Source organism: Mauremys reevesii, linkage group 3 (genome assembly GCF_016161935.1).
Source record: "Mauremys reevesii isolate NIE-2019 linkage group 3, ASM1616193v1, whole genome shotgun sequence".
In the NCBI taxonomy this organism is placed as follows: domain Eukaryota; kingdom Metazoa; phylum Chordata; order Testudines; family Geoemydidae; genus Mauremys; species Mauremys reevesii.
Genome location: NC_052625.1, coordinates 33045574 through 33066444, shown reverse-complemented (window position 1 = coordinate 33066444; position 20871 = coordinate 33045574). Strand labels below are relative to the sequence as shown.

The 20871-nt window shown below is 50.7% G+C and overlaps 1 protein-coding gene across 1 annotated transcript in view; it reads left to right on the top strand.

Annotated features, from left to right (window-relative positions):
- PSME4 (proteasome activator subunit 4) overlaps positions 1-20871 on the top strand; it is a 236595-nt gene that overhangs the window by 117481 nt on the left and 98243 nt on the right. The window contains exon 21 of the mRNA XM_039529281.1: positions 6104-6159. Within this exon, the coding sequence (XP_039385215.1) occupies positions 6104-6159 (56 nt within the window). The remainder of the gene's footprint in view (positions 1-6103; positions 6160-20871) is intronic.

Below are 20871 nucleotides of genomic sequence, written 5' to 3'. Positions count from 1 at the left end.
AACACCAGGCCTCAGATTTGATGTGAGAATTGAGTTGAACCAGTCAGCGAGGACCCTCCCCTTCCTCTGTTTAGAGACAGGCTACCACATTTTGTTAGCAAATAGAATCTTATTATGTTGGACAAATGGGTCTTAGAAATTACAGAGAAGGACTATGCCATTCTGTTTGAGAAATTACCCCCTTTCAGTTGCCCCTACCTTTCTCTTTTCTGGGAACCATCTCATGAGACTGTTATTTCAGAAGTGCACAGATAGCGGCCATCGAGGAGATATCCAAACTCCTGAGGGACGAGGGGCTTTATTCAAGATACTTTCTGGAGCACAAAAAGAATGGGGGAGTTTCATCCAATTTTAGATTTAAGAAACCTGAACAAGCACATTTGCAAGTTTTGGTCTGTGATGTTCCCCTCTGGTGTTATCTGGACCGGTGATCTGCTAGATCACTCCAATCCTTGACTCTGGGAGCCAGCCTTACCCTGCTCTGCTGTGAGAACCCCCACTCCTGGGCTGTTCACGCACAGCCGCTGGCATGTAAACTGCTCCTTGGATTGTGCAACCGAATGACACTAGCCAGTATCTCCAATCCCAGACACAACCCTAGGAACCTCCATCTTGCAGTGTCCAGTTATGCCCGGTGGACACTGCAAGCTTATATGAATTTGTCAATTTAACAAAGAAATTGGTATGTACCAGGCTTGTTATCCTAAGTGGAGTCTCTGTCACGCTTCAGACCAAATGCATTGCTTCAGGTAGAATAAACAAACAGATTTATGAACTATAAAGATAGATTTTAAGTGATTATAAGTCAAAACTTAACAAGTCAGATTTGGTCAAATGAAATAAAAGCAAAACGCATTCTAAGCTGATCTTAACACTTTCAGTGTCCTTACAAACCTAGATGCTTCTCACCACAGGCTGGCTGTTTGCTCTTCAGCCAGGCTCTCCCCTTTGATCAGCTCTTCAGTCGCTTGGTGTGGTGTCTGTAGCTGTAGGTGGAAGAGAGAGAGCAAGCATGGCCAATGTCTCTCCCTTTTATCATGTTCTTTCTTTCCTCTTGGCTTTTCGCCTCCTCCCTCCCTTTTGAGTCAGGTGAGCATTACCTCATCGCAGTTCCAAACTGACCAAAGATGTGGGGGTGACTCCCTGGAGAGTCTAACAGATTCTTTTGTTGCTGCCTAGGCCAATGCCATTTGTTCCTGTGAGGCTGGTCTGGGTTTGTCCCATCCATGCCCTGATGAGGTGTGAACTGCCTCTCTGCTTCTGGAGAGAGTTCTCAAACTGGGGGTTGGGACCCCTTGGGGTCACAAGGTTATTACATGGGGGGTCACAAGCTGTCAACCTCCACCCCAAATCCTGCTTTGCCTCCAGCATTTATAATGCTGTTAAATATATAAAAAAGTGTTTTTAATTTATAAGGGAGGTCTCACTCAGAGACTTGCTATGTGAAAGGGGTCACCAGTAAAAAAAAAAAAAAAAAAAAAAAAGTTTGAGCGCCACTGTTCTAAGCCATGAGGATACATTTTCAGCCTCATAACTACATACACGAAATTATAACCTGTTACATTACTATAACATCCCTATAACAACCATGCTCAGTGCATCATGAGCCTTCCGAAGACACCCAACATGACAAACTTTGCATTGGATACCACACAATCATTTTATAAGGATGAACATGGGGGTGCTGGGTGTTCCCCCGAGGTACAGAGCAACACATGGTCTCATATGTTAACTATGGCTCTATAATCTCTTCATTTTCAACTATGGATTAGTTTGCAGGTCTCAATTTAAAGGGCGTGTATTTTCATATCTCTGTTCAACATGGTTATTGAAAGTACCTTCATTTCATGATGGCAGGATGCCATTTCCAGTACAAGGTACTTCCATTTGGCCTGTCCATAGCATTAAAATTTTTTTGCAAAGTGCCTCTCTTTGGTAGCGGCTCATTTGTGAAAGCAGGCTATGTGTATTTACCCGTATTTGGACTATTGGCTGCTGAATGCTGCTATTCATGAGGATCTAGTAAGCCACATTGCTTTTACAGCCATGTCTTTTTTTCTTTTTTCAGACCTGGGACTGGTTCTGAATGTGAAAAAATTGAATCTCTGTCCCACTCTGAGGAATTTTATTCATAGTCTCCATATTGGACTTGATAGCAGGAAAGCCTGTCTGGCTTGTTGGGGTTAAGAGCCATTCATCTGGCCCTCAGATTGTTTTCTCTCATTTACACGGGAGGGTTGTGCAAATGATAGTGAATAATTCATCAAGTCTGTATTAGGCCAACAAATAGGGGTGCTTTCTCTGCTCAGCTCTGTGCAGAAGCAATCAGTTTATGGGACTGGGGTATTCTCCATGATACTTATTTGGTGGCCCTGCATTTAGCAGGAGAAAATAAGTGATTGCAGATTATCTCACTGGGGACAGTTCTCAAATGCACTAATGACCTCTGAAGGATGAGTTGATTCAGAGCATCTTTTCCAGTTGGGCTCAGTCAGATGTCAACCTGTTTGCTATAAGGTTCAACACTAAATGTCGTGTCTTTTGCTCAAGAGTAGGAAGGGACAGTTAATCCATCTTGGATGCTTTCCTTCTGGACTGGGGAAGCCACCATCTGTACACTTTTTCTCCCTTTTCCATTGATCCAGAGAGTGGTAAGGAAGATATATCAGGACAGATCAAAGATAATTCTCATTGCCCTGGTTTGGCTGCATCAGCAGTGGTTTATGAATCTGCTTCAACTGTCCACCAGTGTATTGATATGTTCTCCTCAGTCTCCAGATTTTCCATCTCAGCAACTAGGGCAGGATTCTTCATCTAGATCCTCAGTCCCTTTACCTCATGTCTTGGGCAGTCGGATTTTGACTCTGATTACTCTTGAACAGTCATGTTCCTCTTCGGTGTAGAATGTACCTCTTAGTTCTAGAAAGCTGTCTACCAGCTGAGGTTGTTCTTTGAAATGGTCCAGATTTGTGGCTTGGATGCAGGGAAAATCTGATTGTCCTGTCTCAGCTTCCATACCTTGTACTTTAGAATATTTCATGCACAAAAAAACTGAGGTGTTATCTAACTCATATTTGAAAGTTCATTTGGCAGTTATTTCAGCTGACCATATTTTGGTTGATGGTAGATCGCTGTTTGTGCATAACATGAGTAAGAAGTTTATGAAGTTAGCTAATATGTATCCCCCTTTTAGAAATCCTGTTCCTCACACTCATGAAACAACCTTTTGAACCGTTGGCTGACTATTCTATATCTCTTACAACCACATTTATTATTGCAATAACATCAGTCAGAAAGGTGAGTGAATTAAATGCCTTGATAGCTGATCCTCCAATTATGTCTTTTCATAAAGATAAGGTGGTTCTTAGGCCTGATCCCAGGTCTTTGCCAAAAGTAGTTTTTGAATTTCATATCAAACAGTTAATTTGCCAGTCTTTTTCCTAAAGCTGCTTACTAATAAGGGGGAATCTGTTTTATATACTTTGGATGCAAGAAGTGCTTTTGCATGTTATTTAAGAAAGACTAAAAGTTTTCAAAAATCACGTAGATTATTCATGTTTTATGCTAACAGTCATGTGGGTTATACCATATCTCCCCAGGTTATTTCTAGATGGATTAAACAACGTATTGTTGACTGTTATACATTTTCAGGAGTTTCTATACCTATAATGGTATGGACTTGTTCCACCAAAGCTGTGGCAGTGTCTTAAGCAAGTCCCTGTTTCAGAAATATGCAGGGCTGCAACCTGGAGTTTTGTATGTGCTTTAGTAAATATTATGCTCGTGATTTGGCTTCCAGGGCTGATGCTAGATTTAGTAGAGCGGTGTTTCAGTCTCTATTCAGTTAGGACTCTGTTCCCTCCATATTATTTTCAGCACTGCTGATCAAACTACCCATAAGTGGGAGTATGCAGAGTCACTCGAAGAAATGAAAATCACTACTTGTAACCAGTTCTTTGAGATGGCGCTGCATATTCACACTTCCCTCCCACCTTCCCGTCTTTTTCTCAGAGTCCTCTTGTTCTGTGTCTCTGGATTGGTGATAGAAGGAACTGAGGTGGTAGAGGCCTCTGGATCCCCTTATATAGCCTCATCCTCAAAATGTTCGGAGATGCTAAGGGGAGGTGTAAGAGTGTGAGCACTCTGACATTGCTTGGAGAATGTTCTACCGTTAAACACCAATAGGTGGTGCAGTACCCCATAAGTGGGAATATGCAGAGCCGTCTTGAAGAACTCTGGTTATAAATAAGTAATCTTCATTTCTTTAATGTTGTTAATATCTTCCAAATTGGAAATATCTATTAGAGAAATATACACATCTGTTTTTAGAAGGATTTATGCTAATTAGCCAGCATTTTTCTAAAAACAGATTTTTTTATCTAGCACCATTAGTGTCTTCTTTTAGAGGGAACGGCTATCTTACCTTAATGTTGGAGCTGCTCGGGAATCAGTGTTAGTACCCAAACAAATCATTATAACTGGAGCACCCATATTAATATCAGTTCTTTTCATAGGGAAAAATAAATGAAAAGTTATTAGTATGGAAAGGTGTTTATTTTCAAGTTTCTTATTTAGTGCTATTAGAAGCACAGACGGGAAAATAAAGTGAAAACATTATTATTATTATTTACTATTTTGGTTAAATTGGGAGCTTTTAAAATTTGAACTAAATGCCTTCCTTTTTAATTGATTTGGGATTTAGATTAATGTGTAGATGTGAACATTACAAAAACAATAAAATCAGTCTGTTACCTACAAGACTTTATTTTAGGATTTAGGATATTGGGATTTTCCTGCAGTTGTTGACATCCTCAGTACCTCACCTAATGTAATGACTGTAGCTTCCTGTTCTGTTTTAGGTATCAGTGATATCAATTATTGTTCTGGGGTAAATATAACCCTCAGTTCTGGTCTTGGCGAGTTAACCTCTCAATCCACCAACTTAAATGTTGAGCTTTGTTTCATTTTATTGTGTTAGGACTATGTGTGCTGATGCTGGTACTACATGTATAAGCACTTCTTGCCAAGTGGGCAAACATCTATAACAATAAAAGACTGATATTGTTCCTCTTCCCAGTTCTCTAACTTTTTTTGCACCATTTCCACTGTTGATACAATCCTCAATTCTACAGGAAAATTATATTTAGCAGTATGGACCGTTGGATGATACTGTTCTTGCAACATGTTAGTGCAGTATTTATGTAGCTCCTGAATTTCTTTGAAAAGTATCCTGGTGGTTTTTCCTTCAGGGTTTGAATCCACTTACCCTTAGTGTCTATGATGTAGCTTTAGAAACAAAACAGGAAATAAAATTTAATGTATATTCTAATGACTTGGTCTTGCCATTAGATACATTGGCATGCAGTGTCACAGTCTGCTGTTTTATTTATGCAACCATGTGCAAAAAACACATCTTACAAGGACTAAGAATGCACAGCTAAAAATGTAGAGTAGAATCAAGTCATAACCAAATCATTGTCTTGGTTAAGCTTTTCTTTATAAGAAAAAACTTGTCACGTAGCTGTATTGTTCTGACTATTATGTACTCTCTTGGCATGATTATTATTAGTGGTGGGCTTCAGAGACTAGCATTAACAGCTGGGCCTAGGCACATTGCACACCATTTTCTTTATTTAAAGAAAGGACCACAGGTGTGGGGAAAAATAAGCTATTGAATTCATATATCCTGCCTTTCCTGAGACTCTTATTCAGTTCCCTGCTATCCAGTAATCTGATTCACCTGCAATTAATCCAATAAATGGCTGTATCAGTGCTACTGTCCCTCATTGTCATGCTGATGTGAACATGCATTGGAAGAAATGAGTCATTTCTAACTCTTGTTAAATGGAACTGGATCAAGATTTTATACTCAAGGTGGCTTTACCTTGGCTTTCACGCTCTCAAAAAAGGCAAACCACCTGACCAGTATGTATTCCTAGCTTTCAGAATGTTAAAGATAAATAACAAAATTAGTAAATTAAACCTTCTTGGTCATCCACTAGTATCAACCTTACTTTGTAAGTAGAAATTAGTTGTCAATAAAACTCATTTTGTTAGACAGATTTCCTTACCTTGTAATACAGTGTATTTTGTCTTTATGCAGGGTTCCAAGTCTGGTGTCTTTGGAAGAGACAAAACTTTACACAGGCGTTAACTATGGTAGGTCAATCCTAACTCTGTTAAATCAAGTCACAAGATAATTAATTTCATACTCTTATTGTTAATGCATAGACAATTGATTTGATTACATTTGTGGTTCATTATTAAAAATGTTTGAGACCAACTAACCAAGCTTTGCCAAACATATAGTCTAAAGACAAAGCAGTACAATATAGAAAGGAAAGAGTTACCATATATACTCAATCATAAGCCGGTTCATTTATAAGCCGACCCCCCCCCCCCCAAGATGGATAAGTAAAAATGGGAAAAAAATTATGACCCGTTCATAAGCCGACCCTATAATTCAGGGGTCAGCAAACTTTGGCTCCTGGGCCATCAGGATAAGCCACTGGCAGGCCAAGATGGTTTGTTTACCTTGAGCATCCGCAGACACAGAGTTAAACCTAAGTCAACAAAGTGTTGGGTGTGCCAGCTGCTTACCCTGACAGGCCAGGACAGCAACTGGTGGAGAAATTTTTGGGGGGGGAGAAGCTGGGGGTCAGGGGAGTAACCCCTGTGACCACCCCCCACATGACCCCTAGCCCGGGACCCCCCACACTCTCCCCATCCCATCCCTTCCCACCTTATCTGGGGAGGGCCAGGGGAGGATGTCTCTGGCCTGGCTAGAGCTACGCCAGCAGGCTGGGCAGTGTGGTCACAGCCTGCTCCAGCGGGCCAGACTGGGCGGTGTGGCCACAGCATGTTCTAATGGGTTGGGCCGGGCGGTGCGGCCGCAGCATGCTCTGGCGGGCCGGGCCGGGTGGCGTGGCTGCAGCCTGCCAGCCCTGGAGCTGCAGCTGCTTCAGAGGCTGGGGGGAGAGCAGAGTGGCCAGAAGCAGAGAGACTCTGGCCCCACCTCTTCCCTTCTGTCTCTGCTGGCTGTGCTGCCTCTCCTCGCTCCCTCTGTTGGGGGGAAGAGCTGTGTCCCACCTCTCCCTCTCTATACCCGTTCATAAGCCGACCCCCTTCTCTGGTGCTTCCCTTTTTTTTACTAAAAAAATTCGGCTTATGAATGAGTACATATGGTAATACGTTACCACTCCTTCTGGGAAGCAGTCACAGCATTTAGTTCACCTTACACAGAAGCTGTGCTCCGAAATACGCTCCCAAAACTGTCTGTATTTATATTGTAACTGTTTATGAGCTAAAAACACTCTGTACATCATCCAGGACTAAAATTTACCAAATAAATTTGTACCTTATTTTTCCGGTATCATTTTTCCTTATTCTATTTTTGGACACATTCCAAAACCAGTTGCCTGTGAAGGCACCTCCCAAACTTGTACCAGGGCAGAGCATTCACATGTCTTGGTTTTGACAAGTTCTGCATCCACCTATGCGAAGTGCAGAATTGTGCTGTGCAGGGTATTGTGGGCTATATACCTCAGCCTGAGTGAGCAGAATGCAATTTAGCATGACTTTGTGCTAACATTTATATAATGTTAATATAATGTGTAATACATATTGATATGGTGTGCAATACGTATAACACATACTTTGGCTAACACTTTTAATCTTGCTGCACCTGCAAAGTATGTCCTGTTTGAGTGCCTAAGTGCAGTGTGGTTCTGGTTCTTCTTCGAGTGATTGCTCATGTGTATTCCACAGTAGGTGTCCATGCTCGCCACATGCACCGGTGTTGGAAGATTTTCCCTTAGGAGTGCCCATGGGCGGGGGGGAGCACCGCGGCGACCCCTGGAATGGCACCTGTATATCGCACTATAAGGGGGACCGTGTGCTCCCCCTACCCTCAGTTCCTTCTTGCCGCCAGTGAAGGTAGTTGGAACTTTGTGCTCCAACTCTTCTACCTGACCTTAGTGGTACCATTCGTGGAATTGTTACTTCAGTTGTTAGAGCGGGCTCGGGGCATGCCTGGGGCTTCAAGTCGTGCGACTCCTGTTGCTGTTCTATGCCTATGAGTGACCCGCATGCTGAGTGTCTCCGCTGCTTGGGTGAGACACTCAGCAAACATCAGCAAACGTTGTAAGAGCAGCAGGTCATTCAAGCCGCTGACCAAGAAGGAGAGAGACATTAGACTCCATGCTCTCCTGATGGAATCGCATTGGCCCCAACTCCAGCATGCCGGGTGGACTCGGCACCCGCCGCCGCATCACCGGTGCGTAGCGAGGCCCCCTCGACCAGCCGGCACCGCTCCCCCTCCAAGAAACAGGGAAAGAGCCCTACCTTGCAGTGGCGCCGAGACAAGGAAAGAGGGGAGGCTGGTCCCACATCAGGCAGCCCGTGGTCCCCCACAAAAGCTCAAGGCCTCCACCAGTGCGGATGCTGTTGACGCCAGAGGCGATGCAGGCTGCAAAAGACATCATGAGTCTGCCGGTTCCAGGCACGCAGCCTGTGTTGAGCCCCCGGTCCTGCAGCAAGCCTCCATTGGGTGCCCATCAAATCACTCCTGCGGGTCGCAGTTCCCAGTCCGAGGACCGCTCTCTGCACCGTTTGGCGCGCAGCGACCAGTTGTCCGGCAGCTCTCGCCCTCCCTCGACGCCAACCAGGCCATCCCAGTCACCACCCGGACGGGAATCTGGGGGACCCTCTACGCCGCCTGCCAACAAGCACAGGCATTGAGAGAGGCACCGGGAACATTTACCTTCACAACGTGACTACCGCAGCCAGTCTCAATGGGATACACGTTGTCGTTCTCATTCCGGTTCCCATCCAACTAAACGTAGCACTCGAGATTTCCCTCATGATGCCTCGGCGCAGGGGCACTGGAGCTCGCGATGCCGTAATGGGTACCGAAGCAGCACTTCGGGCAGGTACCGTTCCTCAACATCGAGGTCCAGGTCCCGAGGGAGGCGGCATCGCAGGCACCGCCGCTCGTACCGTTCCCATGAGACTATGCGCTCAACGGTGACCTCAGCCTTAGCACCCAGCCGCCCATCTTCGGCCCGTGCGGCTCAGCCGGGACAACTACCTCCACTGGACCCTCAACCGGGTCAGTGGCAAGGGGCCCCGTGGCAGGGACAGTGGTGCCAATGGGCACCGTGGCTGCTGATGCTTGGCCAGATGGGGGCCCGCTCAGTCGCTGGAGCGTCTCAGGCTCCATAAGCCTTGTCTGGCCGCCTAAGAGACAAATCGATGGACCATGAGTCAGTGGACCCATGCCCAGACTCGGATCTGGGGCTTGATCCCCTGGTACTGACTAAAGCCTACGGCTCTGTGCCGGCTCTTTACCCAGCACCGGATGACACCATAATGGCTCCTCCACCATCAATCCCTCGGAAGGATTTTAAGGCACACCAAGACCTGCTAAAAAGGATGGCATCCAGCATCCAACTGAAGGCCGAGGAGATGGAGCGCCCTTCCGATTCCCTCTTTAACGTGTTATCTCCCTTGGCACCGGGCCATGTGGCTCTGCCCCAGCACCAGGGTTTAGCCAACATTTCCAACACCCTGTGGCAAACTCCTGCCTCCTTGGCCCCAATCTCCAAGAAGGCTGAAAGGAAGTACTTTGTGCCGGCCAAGGGCCATGAGTACCTCTATTCCCACCCGGCACCTAACTCGCTTGTGGTAGAGTCGGTAAACCACAGAGAGCGACAGGGCCAGCCTGCACCTACCCCCAAAAATAAGGACGCCAGATGATTGGACTTCTTTGGTAGAAAATTTTATTCCTTGGCAAGTTTCCAGCTCAGGGTAGCCAACCACCAGGCCTTAGTGAGGAGATATGACTTTAACCTGTGGGAGTCTCCCTAAGTCCAGACCGGGACAGGAAGGACTTTAAGGCTCTAGTGGAAGAGGGGGCGGCAGCGGCTAAAGCGGCACTGCAAGCGGCGTCGGGCGCAGCCAACACTGTAGCCCACTCGATGGCCTTAGCGATTTCCACACGCAGGGCGTCGTGGCTCCTCCTGTCTGGACTGTCGATGGAGGCCCAATCCCTTATGCAAGACCTCCCGTTTGATGGGAAAGCGCTCTTTGCGGACCAGACGGATGTCAGACTGCATGGGATGAAGGATTCCCACACCACCCTGCAGACCTTGGGCCTCTACGTCCCTCCAGCTAAGGACAAGACCAAACCGCAACCATCGGCTTAACCTGCAAGGAGCAGATACGAGCCCTTGTATAAGAGACTGAGAGACCAAAAACGCTGGTCTCAGCGGCAGTCCCGCTCCGGCCCTCAGCCTGGGCCCTCTAGGGGCAAGAGACAGGGAAAGAGGCAGTTTTGACTATTTGCCAGGGGGGCACAGGGCCAGTTGCCAGGGAGACTCCCCCCAATTAATAAAGTTTGTGTTCTGCAACTGATTGTCTGCCTTCCACATGGCGTGGTCCACCATAACATTGGACCAGTGGGTCCTCAGCACCATTTCCAACCACCATCATGGGTTGCACCCCGCCCTCCCCTGTAGGCCTGGGGGACCCAGAGCAGGCACATCTCCTAGGGCAGGAGGTGGACCATCTACTGCACCTAGGGGTGGTGGAAAGAATACCTGTAGAATTCCAGGGCAAAGGGTTCTACTCCTGGTACTTCCTGATCCTGAAGGCCAAAGGGGGCCTCAGGCCCATCCTGGACCTGTGGGACCTAAACCATTTTCTGGCCTGCTCCAAGTTCTGCATGGTGTCCCTGGCCTCTGTTATCCCCTGCTTGGACCCCGGGGACTGGTATGCAGCCCTGGACCTCCAGGACGTGTATTTTCACATCCATATTTTCGAGGGGCACAGGCACTTCCTCCACTTCCTAGTTTGGCTTCTCAAGGGTGACTCTCGTTCCGAGGTAAAGACCCACGTGGAGCTGCTCCGTTCGACATGCACCGGTCTCGGCCTAGTGGTGAACAAGGCCAAATCAACCTTAGTTCCAGTTTAGCGCATAGAGTTCATTGGGGTGCTGCTGGACTCCTCAAGGGGCCACAACCTCTCTCCCCCTGGACAGGTTCAAGACCCTAAGAGGTCTCATCGCCTCGGTCACGGCTTTCCCGGTGAAAACAGCAAGGGCATGCCTTAGAATTCTAGGGCACATGGCAGCATGTGCATACATGGTCCGCCATGCCACGCTCCGAATGAGGCTCCTCCAACTCTGGCTAGCCTCCCAATTCTCCCAGACCTGGGACGGGCTGGACAAGGTTCTCACGAGTCCGTCCCTGATACTGCCTTCCCTTCAACGGTGGTATTACCCAAGCAATATGCTGCAAGATGTTCTCTTTCAGGATGCCAACCCATCTATGGACCTGGTGATCAGTGCGTCGGTTGGGAAGCCCACACAGGGAACATGCAAACCCAGGGGACGTGGTTAATCCCAGATTTGTCCCTTCACATAAATGTCAAAGAGCTCAGGGCAGTATGGTTGGCATGTGTGGCCTTCCACACGCACCTTCACAGCAAGGTGGTCAGGGTCCTCACGGACAACACCGCCGCCATGTACTACATCAAGAGGCAAGGTGGAACTCGCTCCCTAGCCCTCTGCTGGGAAGCCCTGAGCCTATGGGAGTTCTGTTTTTCCCACGATATCTCCCTACGGGTTGCACACCTCCCGGGCGTCCACAATACGCAAGCAGATCGCCTCAGCAGGGTTTTCTCCCCCCAGTACGAGTGGTTACTCCACTCGGTGGTCGTTCACCGGCTCTTCCGAGAGTGGGGAGTTCCCCAGGTCAACCTCTTTGCAACTCACCAGAACCGGCGTTGCCCCTGGTTCTGCTCCAGGGAGGAGTGGGGAAGGGTGCGACCTCTGATGTGTTCCTCCTGCAGTGGTCAGGCCAGGTCCTTTACACTTTCCCACCGTTCCACCTCATTGAGAGAGTCCTACAAAGGGTAAAAGCAGACAAGGCGAGAGTCATCCTTTATAGCCCTGGTGTGGGCCTTCCTTCGCCTCTTGGTGGCCCCCCGGAGGACGCTGCCACTTCGCCCAGACCTCTTCTCCCAGGATGGGAGCTGCCTCCACCATCTCAATCTAGCTGCGCTCCACCTGACAGCATGGTTGCTCCGTGGCTAGATGAGGAGAAGGGCAGGTGTTCAGAGCAGGTGAGGCGGGTCCTCCTGGAAAGTAGGAAGCTGTCCACCCGCCGGACGTACATGGCGAAGTGGTCCAGGTTTTCCAAGTGGGTGAGTGAGTGGGGAGTCTTCCCTTCCTCCGCACCTCTTCAGCTTATCCTGTACTACCTCCTGTCCCTTAGGATCTAGGGACTGGCACCCACCTCTGTCAGGGTACACCTGGCAGCCATATCGGCCTTCCACCTGCTGGTGCAAGGGCACTCGACTTTTCCCACCCTACGACCTCCCGTTTCCTGAGGGGCCTTGACCGTTCATTCCCGTACGCTAGACCCCCTGTGCCACAGTGGGACCTGAACCTAGTTTTGTCCCGACTCATGGGTCCTCCCTTTGAGCCTCTGGCCCACGTGTTCCTGGTCTCACCTCTCATGGAAGGTAGCCTTCCTTGTAGCAATCACGTTGGCCCGACGTGTCTCAGAACTCAGGGCCTTAACCTCGGAACCCCCCTATACAGTCTTCCACAGGGACAAAGTCCAGCTTCACCCACGCTCGGCATTCCTTCCGAAGGTGGTCTCCGCCTTCCATATGGAACAGAGCATCTTTCTCCCCATGCTCTGTCCTAAGCCCCATTCCTCCAACGAGGAATGCTGCCTCCACACGCTCGATGTACGTAGAGTGTTGGCCTTTTTTCTGGATCGGACCAAGCCTTTCTGGAAATCTTCGCAACTTTTTGTTGCCTCGGCTGAGTGGGTGAAAGGGCAACCTATCTCTACCCAACGTCTTTCCCGCTGGATCACCTCATGCATACGCACGTGCTATGATCTGGTAGGGGTTCCCCTCACCGATCGTCAGGGCACACTCTATGAGGGCTCAGGCCTCATCAGCTGCCTACGTAGCCCATATCCCTATCCTAGACATTTGTAGAGCAGCCTCTTGGGCCTCTGTTCACACGTTTACTTCGCATTATGCGATCGTCTCCCAGTCTAGGGATGACGCCGGGTTCGGCAGGGCAGTACTCCATCCTGGCCTGTCGTGAACTCCTACCCACCTCCAACAGGCATGGCTTGGAATCACCTACTGTGGAATACACATGAGCAATCACTCGAAGAAGAAAGGACAGTTACCTGTTCTGTAACTGGCTTTCTTTGAGATGTTACTCATGTCTATTCCACACCCTGCCCTCCTTCCCCTCTGTTGGAGTTGTCCAGCAAGGAGCCGAGGGTGGGGGGAGTGCACGGTCCCCCTTATAGTATCAGAGAAGTAGCCGTGTTAGTCTGGATCTGTAAAAGCAGCAAAGAATCCCGTGGCACCTTATAGACTAACTGACGTTTTGCAGCATGAGCTTTCGTGGGTGAATATCCACTTCTTCGGATGCAAGTAGTGGAAATTTCCAGGTCCCCCTTATAGCGTGATATACAGGCACCACTCCCAGGAGTCACCGTGGTGCTCCCCCAGTACGGGTACTGCTAAGGGAAAAACTTCCCACACCGGTGCACATGGCAAGCACACACACCTACTGTGGAATAGACATGAGCAACACATCTCAAAGAACGCCAGTTACGGAACAAGTAACTGTCCTTTATTTAGGGTGGTGATCAGTCCTGTACATTTCAGAGAACCTATCTGTGTGTAGTTGGGGTGGAGTTTGAGATCAGTTAGGCTAGTAGCAGTTACAACAGTTGGTACAGAGGAGGGGAGGAAAACTTCAGGAAAGCTTGGCAACACTTAAGCCACAGTGAAAAAGCCATGACTCACAGAAGGGGAAATCGGAAGCCTTAGTTATCATATTAGTAAAACATACAAAAATATTCCAGAAGTTTACTAAAGGGGGCAGATATTCAAACTGAATACGCTACTTACAAACAAAGTTGCATTTAATTGTGTTTTTATAGTAAATGATTGGCATGTGAGACCTGAGTCTCTGCCATGTTTACCCTGAGCTCTGAGATTGCATAGCGTGAGGGAGAAGAGCAGCTATTATATAGGTGTCTATCATATAGCCCAGTAGTTCATAACCTCTTTCTTTTCATGCCTCATAATTTGGGTGCTTCTCAGCTTCAAGTCACACCAAGACTTGTGCCAAGTCTTGTATTTAGCTGTCTTAGGCACTTGAGGGGTTCTGGGAACCAACTGGGAAATATCTGTATTATTTTTTTCAATATGATGCATGCCTACGTGTGTGTATTTATCATGGGTTATGCTATGGAGTTAGAGCAAAACAAGTTGTTAAAGGAACCAAGCAGGAAAAGTAAAACGGTGACTCGGATAAGAAGCCTTGAAGAAACAATGGTGAATGGTGTTTTGGGGAAATATGTTCTACCTGACTACAGCCAGGCTAAGAGTGGCTTACTCTTCACAAGTCTAAGCCTAGGATCAAAAGATAACAAATCATTAGAGGACCACAGAAAAGGGTTGAGGTTGAATGAGTTGCCAGAGCCTGCCTAGGGAGTCAGCAAGACCTGACAAGGAGACACACACAGACTGAGAGAGCATGCTGCAAGCAGGACAGTCTGCTTCTCAGAACCCAGAGATGGAGGTTAACCTGGCTGAGGGGAGTTTACAAAGGTAGAGAAATGTGTATAGGAAGTACTGATATCTGCATTTTACAGATGAGGAACTGAGGCGCAGAGAAACTGAGTTGCACAATGTGACACTACAGGCTTCTTGTATAACAGGGATTTGCGCCTAGCTCTCCTTCTTGCAGCACAAGATTAACCTGGCATGTGAAAGGTTCTTGTCAGAGGTGAAGCTCCTCTCTTTGAATAAAACTTTATCTCCAACCACTGTCCTCAGTGCTTGAAGGGGTGGAAAGTTCTTTCTCTTTCTTCCTTCTACCATTCCCATTGCCAGGATTGGCAAAGTGCTACTTCTTCTTCGAGTGATTGCTCCTATGCATTCCAGTTAGGGGTGCGCGCGCCGTGTGCACGCTCGTCGGAAGATTTTTACCCTAGCAACACTCAGTGGGTTGGCTGGGCGCCCCCTGGAGTGGCGCCGCTATAGCGCTAGATATATACCCCAGCCGACCTGTCCGCTCCTCAGTTCCTTCTTACCGCCCGTGATGGTCGTTGGAACAGTGGAGTGCATAGTTGTCCTCCACAGCCCTAGCTTCTCACTGCTTTCTTTCTCATACTTGTTGTATATAGTTAGTTAGATTAGTTTAAATAGTTTGTTGTACTTAGTGTTAGTTAGTTAGGGGAAATCGAGGGGCTAAGCCCTTCTTTTTCCCAACCCGGTGCGGGCTCATGCCCAAGGCACCGGGATTTAAGCCGTGCTCGGCCTGCCAGCGGCCAATGCCGATTGGAGACCCCCACGATTCCTGCCTGCGGTGCTTAGGAGAGTCTCATCTTGCAGATAAGTGCCGCATTTGCAAGTCCTTTAAGCCAAGGACAAAAAAGGAGCGGGACTTTCGTTTGAAGCAGCTCCTGATGGAGTCGGCACTTAGCCCTGCGGTGCCGACACCGGCTGCTCCACAGACCTCTTCGGTGCGGAGCGCTCCAGCGGTTCCTGGCCGTTCCAGTACCGAGGCCACAACGAAGCAGCAGCCGGCACCGGCCCCCCGGCACCGTTCTCTCTCTCCCTCGAGGAAACGTAAGGCTGCACAGACGTCCTCCAAGGTCTCTGCTTCAGGACCTCTCGCCCGACCACCGGCACCGGCGCCCCCGGCACCGACTCCGACAGCGCATCTACCGTGTGCTGTACCGTTGACTCTGGCACCGCAAGGGCCATCGAGTCCGGTACCTCCTTGCTCCCCGGTGCATACCGCGGTCGAGCTCGCTCTCCCGTCGACACCTGAAACCTTCTCGATGGCAAGAGAGCTGATAGCGTTGACGGAGCCAACGCATCCTCAACCCCCGGCACCGCCGGTGCGGGTTGTTAAGTCAGCGGGCAAGCCGGCTGTAATGAGGCCTCCTTCCCCTGACAGGCAGGACAGATGGTACTCCAGGTCCCTGTCCCGGAGACGTTCACGTTCACGCCGCTCCAGATCTCGGCACCGCTCGCAGTCCCGGTTGTACTCGCAGAGACGATCCTGGTCCCGGTCTCCTTACAGGCGCTATCGGCACCGATCCGGCTCTCGGTACTGTTCCCGGTACCGGTCCTCCCACAGCCGCTCCCACCGTCGAGACTCGAGATCCCGGTCGACCTCCCGGCACCGTCGATGGTCCCGGTCTCATTCCCGGCACCGCGAAGGCCGGCACCGTTCTCCAGCACCGTCCAGGGACAGACCGGCGGCGTCGACGGCGCAGTCACACAGCCTCTCTGCACCGCCGTGGCCTTCGAGACAGCTGTCTGTCTCCTCTCAGGCCGACAGCGCAGCTGATCAGCGCACCGAGTCTCAAGGGCAAGACCAGGGACCTCCTCAATAGGGCTTCTGGACTCCATGGGCCTACCATGAGACTCAAGGAGTTCCCTTTTCCACTCAGCGCTCCAGGACATCCGACCACAGGGCGCCTGAGGCTACGGTCAGCAGACCTACTCCCACAGCCGTGGTAGGGGGCCGCTGACATCCGTAGATGCGGAGCATCCCCCCGTCGAGGAGGCCCCGCAGCAGCTCACTGAACCCCCGCAGGACACTCTGGTCCCGGGCCTGTCATCCTCTTCCTCCCCGGATGAGGCGGTGGCAGGGGCGTCCGCCTTGGGCCCTCCCCCGATCGACCTTCGGGCCCGTCAGGACTTGTTGCGACGGGTGGCCCAAAACATAAATCTGCCAGTTGAGGAGGTGGCAGAAGATGACGACCCTGTCGTCAACATAATCGGAGCGGATGCGCCTCTTCATGTAGCCCTGCCCTTTATCCGCACTATCCAGCGGAATGCGGACACTGTTTGGCAGTCACCAGCTTCCATCCCTCCAACCGCTCGGGGGGTGGAAAGAAAATACTCGGTCCCATCCAAGGGATACGAGTACCTATACACGCTCCATGCTCCTTGGTGGTCCAGTCGGTTAATGACCATGAGTGACATGGCCAGCAAGCGCCAGCGCCTAAATCCAAAGAAGCGCAGAGCATGGACCTTTTGGGGCCATAAGGTCTATTCGGCCGGTGGCCTCCAGTTAAGAGTTGCCAACTAGCTGGCTCTCCTCAGCAGGTACACCTGTAACACCTTGGTGTCCCTCTCGAAGTTCTCTGAGCTTGTGCCATCCGACTCCCGGCCTGAGTTCGTGGCCCTGGTTGAGGAGGGTAAGAAAGCGTCCCGGTCGGCCCTCCAAGCCTCTCTGGACTCTGCAGATTCGGGAGCCAGGACTTTGGCCTCTGGAGTTACCATGAGGAGAATTTCATGGCTTCAGGCCTCCACGTTGCCGCCGGAGGTCCAACACGCCATCCAGGACTTGCCATTTGATGGCCAGGGTCTCTTTTCTGAAAAGACAGACTCAAGGCTGCAGACCCTTAAAGATGGTCGAATCACGATTCGCTCCCTGGGCATGCATACGCTGGTTACCCAGAGGAGGTCCTTCCGGCCACAGCCGTACCGCCCGTTCAACCAGCCCAGACCGCGGCCGGATAACAGGCGCCAGGGCAGAGTGAACCGGCACAGGCAGTTGGGTAATCAGGGAAACCAGTCCCAACCGCCCTCGAAGCCTACTTCAGGGCCCAAACAGAACTTTTGATGGGACGCCCGAGGACGGCCCACCAGTTTCTTTACCGGATCCTTCCCCGTTGTTTTCCAACTGTCTCTCCCAGTTCCTACCGGCTTGGTCCCAGATAACATCCAACAGCTGGGTACTTCGCACGGTGGAGTCTGGTTACCGCCTCCAGTTTGTTTCGCCCCCTCCCTCCCACCCACCCTACCCGTCCCTCTTCAGGGACCCCTCTCACGAGCAATTCCTCTTGCAAGAGGTCGAGACTCTGTTGAGTTTGGGTGCCATAGAAGAGGTGCCGGAAGGCATGCGGGGCAGGGTTTTTTATTCCCGATATTTCCTAATCCCCAAGGCGAAGGGAGGTCTGCGACCAATCCTCGACCTCCGAGAGCTCAACAGATTTCTGGTCAAGCTCAAGTTCCGCATGATCACCCTGGGGACCATTATCCCCTCCCTGGATCCGGGAGACTGGTTTGCCGCCCTCGACATGAAGGATGTGTATTTCCATATCACGATTTACCCTCCTCATCGACGCTACCTGCACTTTGTCGTCAACCGCCAGCACTACCAGTTTACGGTGCTCCCCTTCGGCCTTTCCACGGCACTGAGGGTCTTCACCAAGTGCATGGCGGTGGTCGCCGCGGCCCTTCGCCGTCGCCGAATACATGTGTACCCGTATCTCAATGACTGGCTGTTCCGCGGAACGTCCCAGCAGCTCGTAGCGCAACAAATGGCCGAGGTCATAGGCCTATTTCAACACCTAGGCCTTATGATCAACGCCGAGAAGTCTACCTTGGCTCCAATGCAGAGGATAGACTTCATCGGCGCGGTCCTGGACTCCAATCTAGCCAGGGCCTGCCTCCCTCTGCCTCGGCACCAGTCCATGACTGCCATCATCCAAAGCATGCAGTCCTTCCTGACGACAATGGTGCGCACCTGCCTCAGCCTCCTAGGCCACATGGCGGTGTGCACTTTCGTGACCCTATACGCGAAGCTCCGTCTTCGCACCTTTCAAACTTGGTTGGCGTCGGTTTACAGCCCGCACAGGGATTCTATAGACACGGTGGTCACGATCCCGAAGTCGGCCCTCGAGTCGCTCAACTGGTGGTTGGACCCAGGGGTGGTGTGCGCTGGAGTCCCGTTCCGCCCCCCTCACCCCTCCATCACTCTGACTACGGACGCCTCGGCCATGGGGTGGGGTGCGCACCTCGGCAGCCTACACACCCAGGGCCTCTGGTCACCCCGCGAGCTGACCCTCCACATCAACGTCAGGGAACTGCGAGCGGTTCGCTTGGCGTGTCAGACTTTTCACTCCCACCTCCAAGGTCGCTGCGTGTCCGTCTTCTCAGACAACACGACAGCGATGTTCTACATCAACAAGCAGGGCGGAGCACGTTCCTCCCTGCTTTGCACGGAAGCGATGCAACTGTGGGACTTTTGCATAGCCCACTCAATACACATAGTAGCATCGTTTCTCCTGGGAGTGCAGAACACGCTGGCAGACCGTCTCAGCAGGTCTTTCCTCTCCCACGAGTGGTCGATTCGTCCAGATGTGGTCCACACAATTTTCCAGAGGTGGGGTTTTCCCCGAATAGACTTTTTGCCTCCAGAGAGAACAGGAAATGCTATCTGTTCTGCTCTTACCAGGGCAGTTCCCACGGCTCCCTCTCGGACACATTCCTCCTCCCGTGGACGGATCACCTACTGTATGCCTTCCCTCCGTTCCCCCTTGTGCATCGGGTCCTGCTCAAGCTCCGGAGGGACAGAGCCCGCCTCATTCTCATTGCTCCGGCGTGGCCGAGACAGCACTGGTACACCCTGCTGTTCGATCTCTCAGTAGCGGATCCTATACCCCTCCCGTTATGGCCGGACCTCATAACGCACGACTTCGGCAGGCTTCGCCACCCGGACCTGCAGTCCCTCCACCTGACAGCTTGGCTCCTGCGTGGCTAACCCGAGTGGAGCGGGACTGTTCCGCTGCAGTGCAGCAGGTGCTGCTGGAGAGCAGGAAGCCTTCCACTCGGTCGACTTACCTCGCCAAGTGGAAGCGTTTCGCGCTCTGGTGTAATCAGAAAGGTCTCAACCCTCTCCTCATACCTATTCCCAAGATCCTGGACTATCTCTGGTCCCTCAAGGAGCAAGGCCTCGCTATCTCCTCCTTGAAGGTGCACCTGGCGGCAAATTCCACCTTTAGGCCCAGCACTGGGGAACGTTCCGTCTTCTCCAATCATGTGGTTTCCCGTTTTCTTAAGGGGCTAGAACGCTTATACCCTCCGGTACGGCGCCCAACTCCTATCTGGGATTTGAACTTGGTCTTAGCCAAGCTTATGGGAGCCCCCTTTGAGCCCTTGGCCACCTGTTCCCTTCTCTACTTGTCCTGGAAAACGGCCTTCCTCGTCGCGATTACTTCGGCGAGACGAGTCTCTGAGCTTCGTGCCCTAACAGCCGACCCGCCATACACTATCTTCCATAAGGACAAAGTGCAGCTTCGGCCACACCCCGCCTTCCTGCCTAAGGTAGTGTCGGCTTTCCATGTGAACCAGGACATATTCCTCCCGGTCTTCTTCCCGAAGCCGCACGCATCCCGTAGGGAACAACAGCTTCACAGCCTTGACGTGCGTAGGGCCCTCGCCTTTTACATAGACCGGACGAAGCCTTTCTGCCGTTCGCCCCAGCTCTTTGTCGCGGTAGCAGATCGCATGAAGGGCATGCCGGTCTCTTCTCGGCAGATTTCGGCCTGGGTGACGTCATGTATCAAGACATGCTACGAGCTTGCTCAGGTTCCGGCTGGTCATCTCTCCGCTCACTCTACAAGAGGGCAAGCCTCTTCTGCCGCCTTCCTGGCCCATGTCCCCATTCAGGACATCTGTCGAGCGGCAACCTGGTCGTCAATTCACACCTTTGCTTCCCACTATGCACTGGTGCAACAGTCCAGAGACGATGCAGCCTTTGGCTCAGCAGTCTTACACTCTGCCACGTCTCACTCCGACCCAACCACCTAGGTAAGGCTTGGGAATCACCTAACTGGAATGCATAGGAGCAATCACTCGAAGAAGAAAAGACGGTTACTCACCATTGTAACTGTTGTTCTTCGAGATGTGTTGCTCCTATCCATTCCAGACCCGCCCTCCTTCCCCACTGTCGGAGTAGCCGGCAAGAAGGAACTGAGGGGCGGACGGGTCGGCTGGGGTATATATCTAGCGCTATAG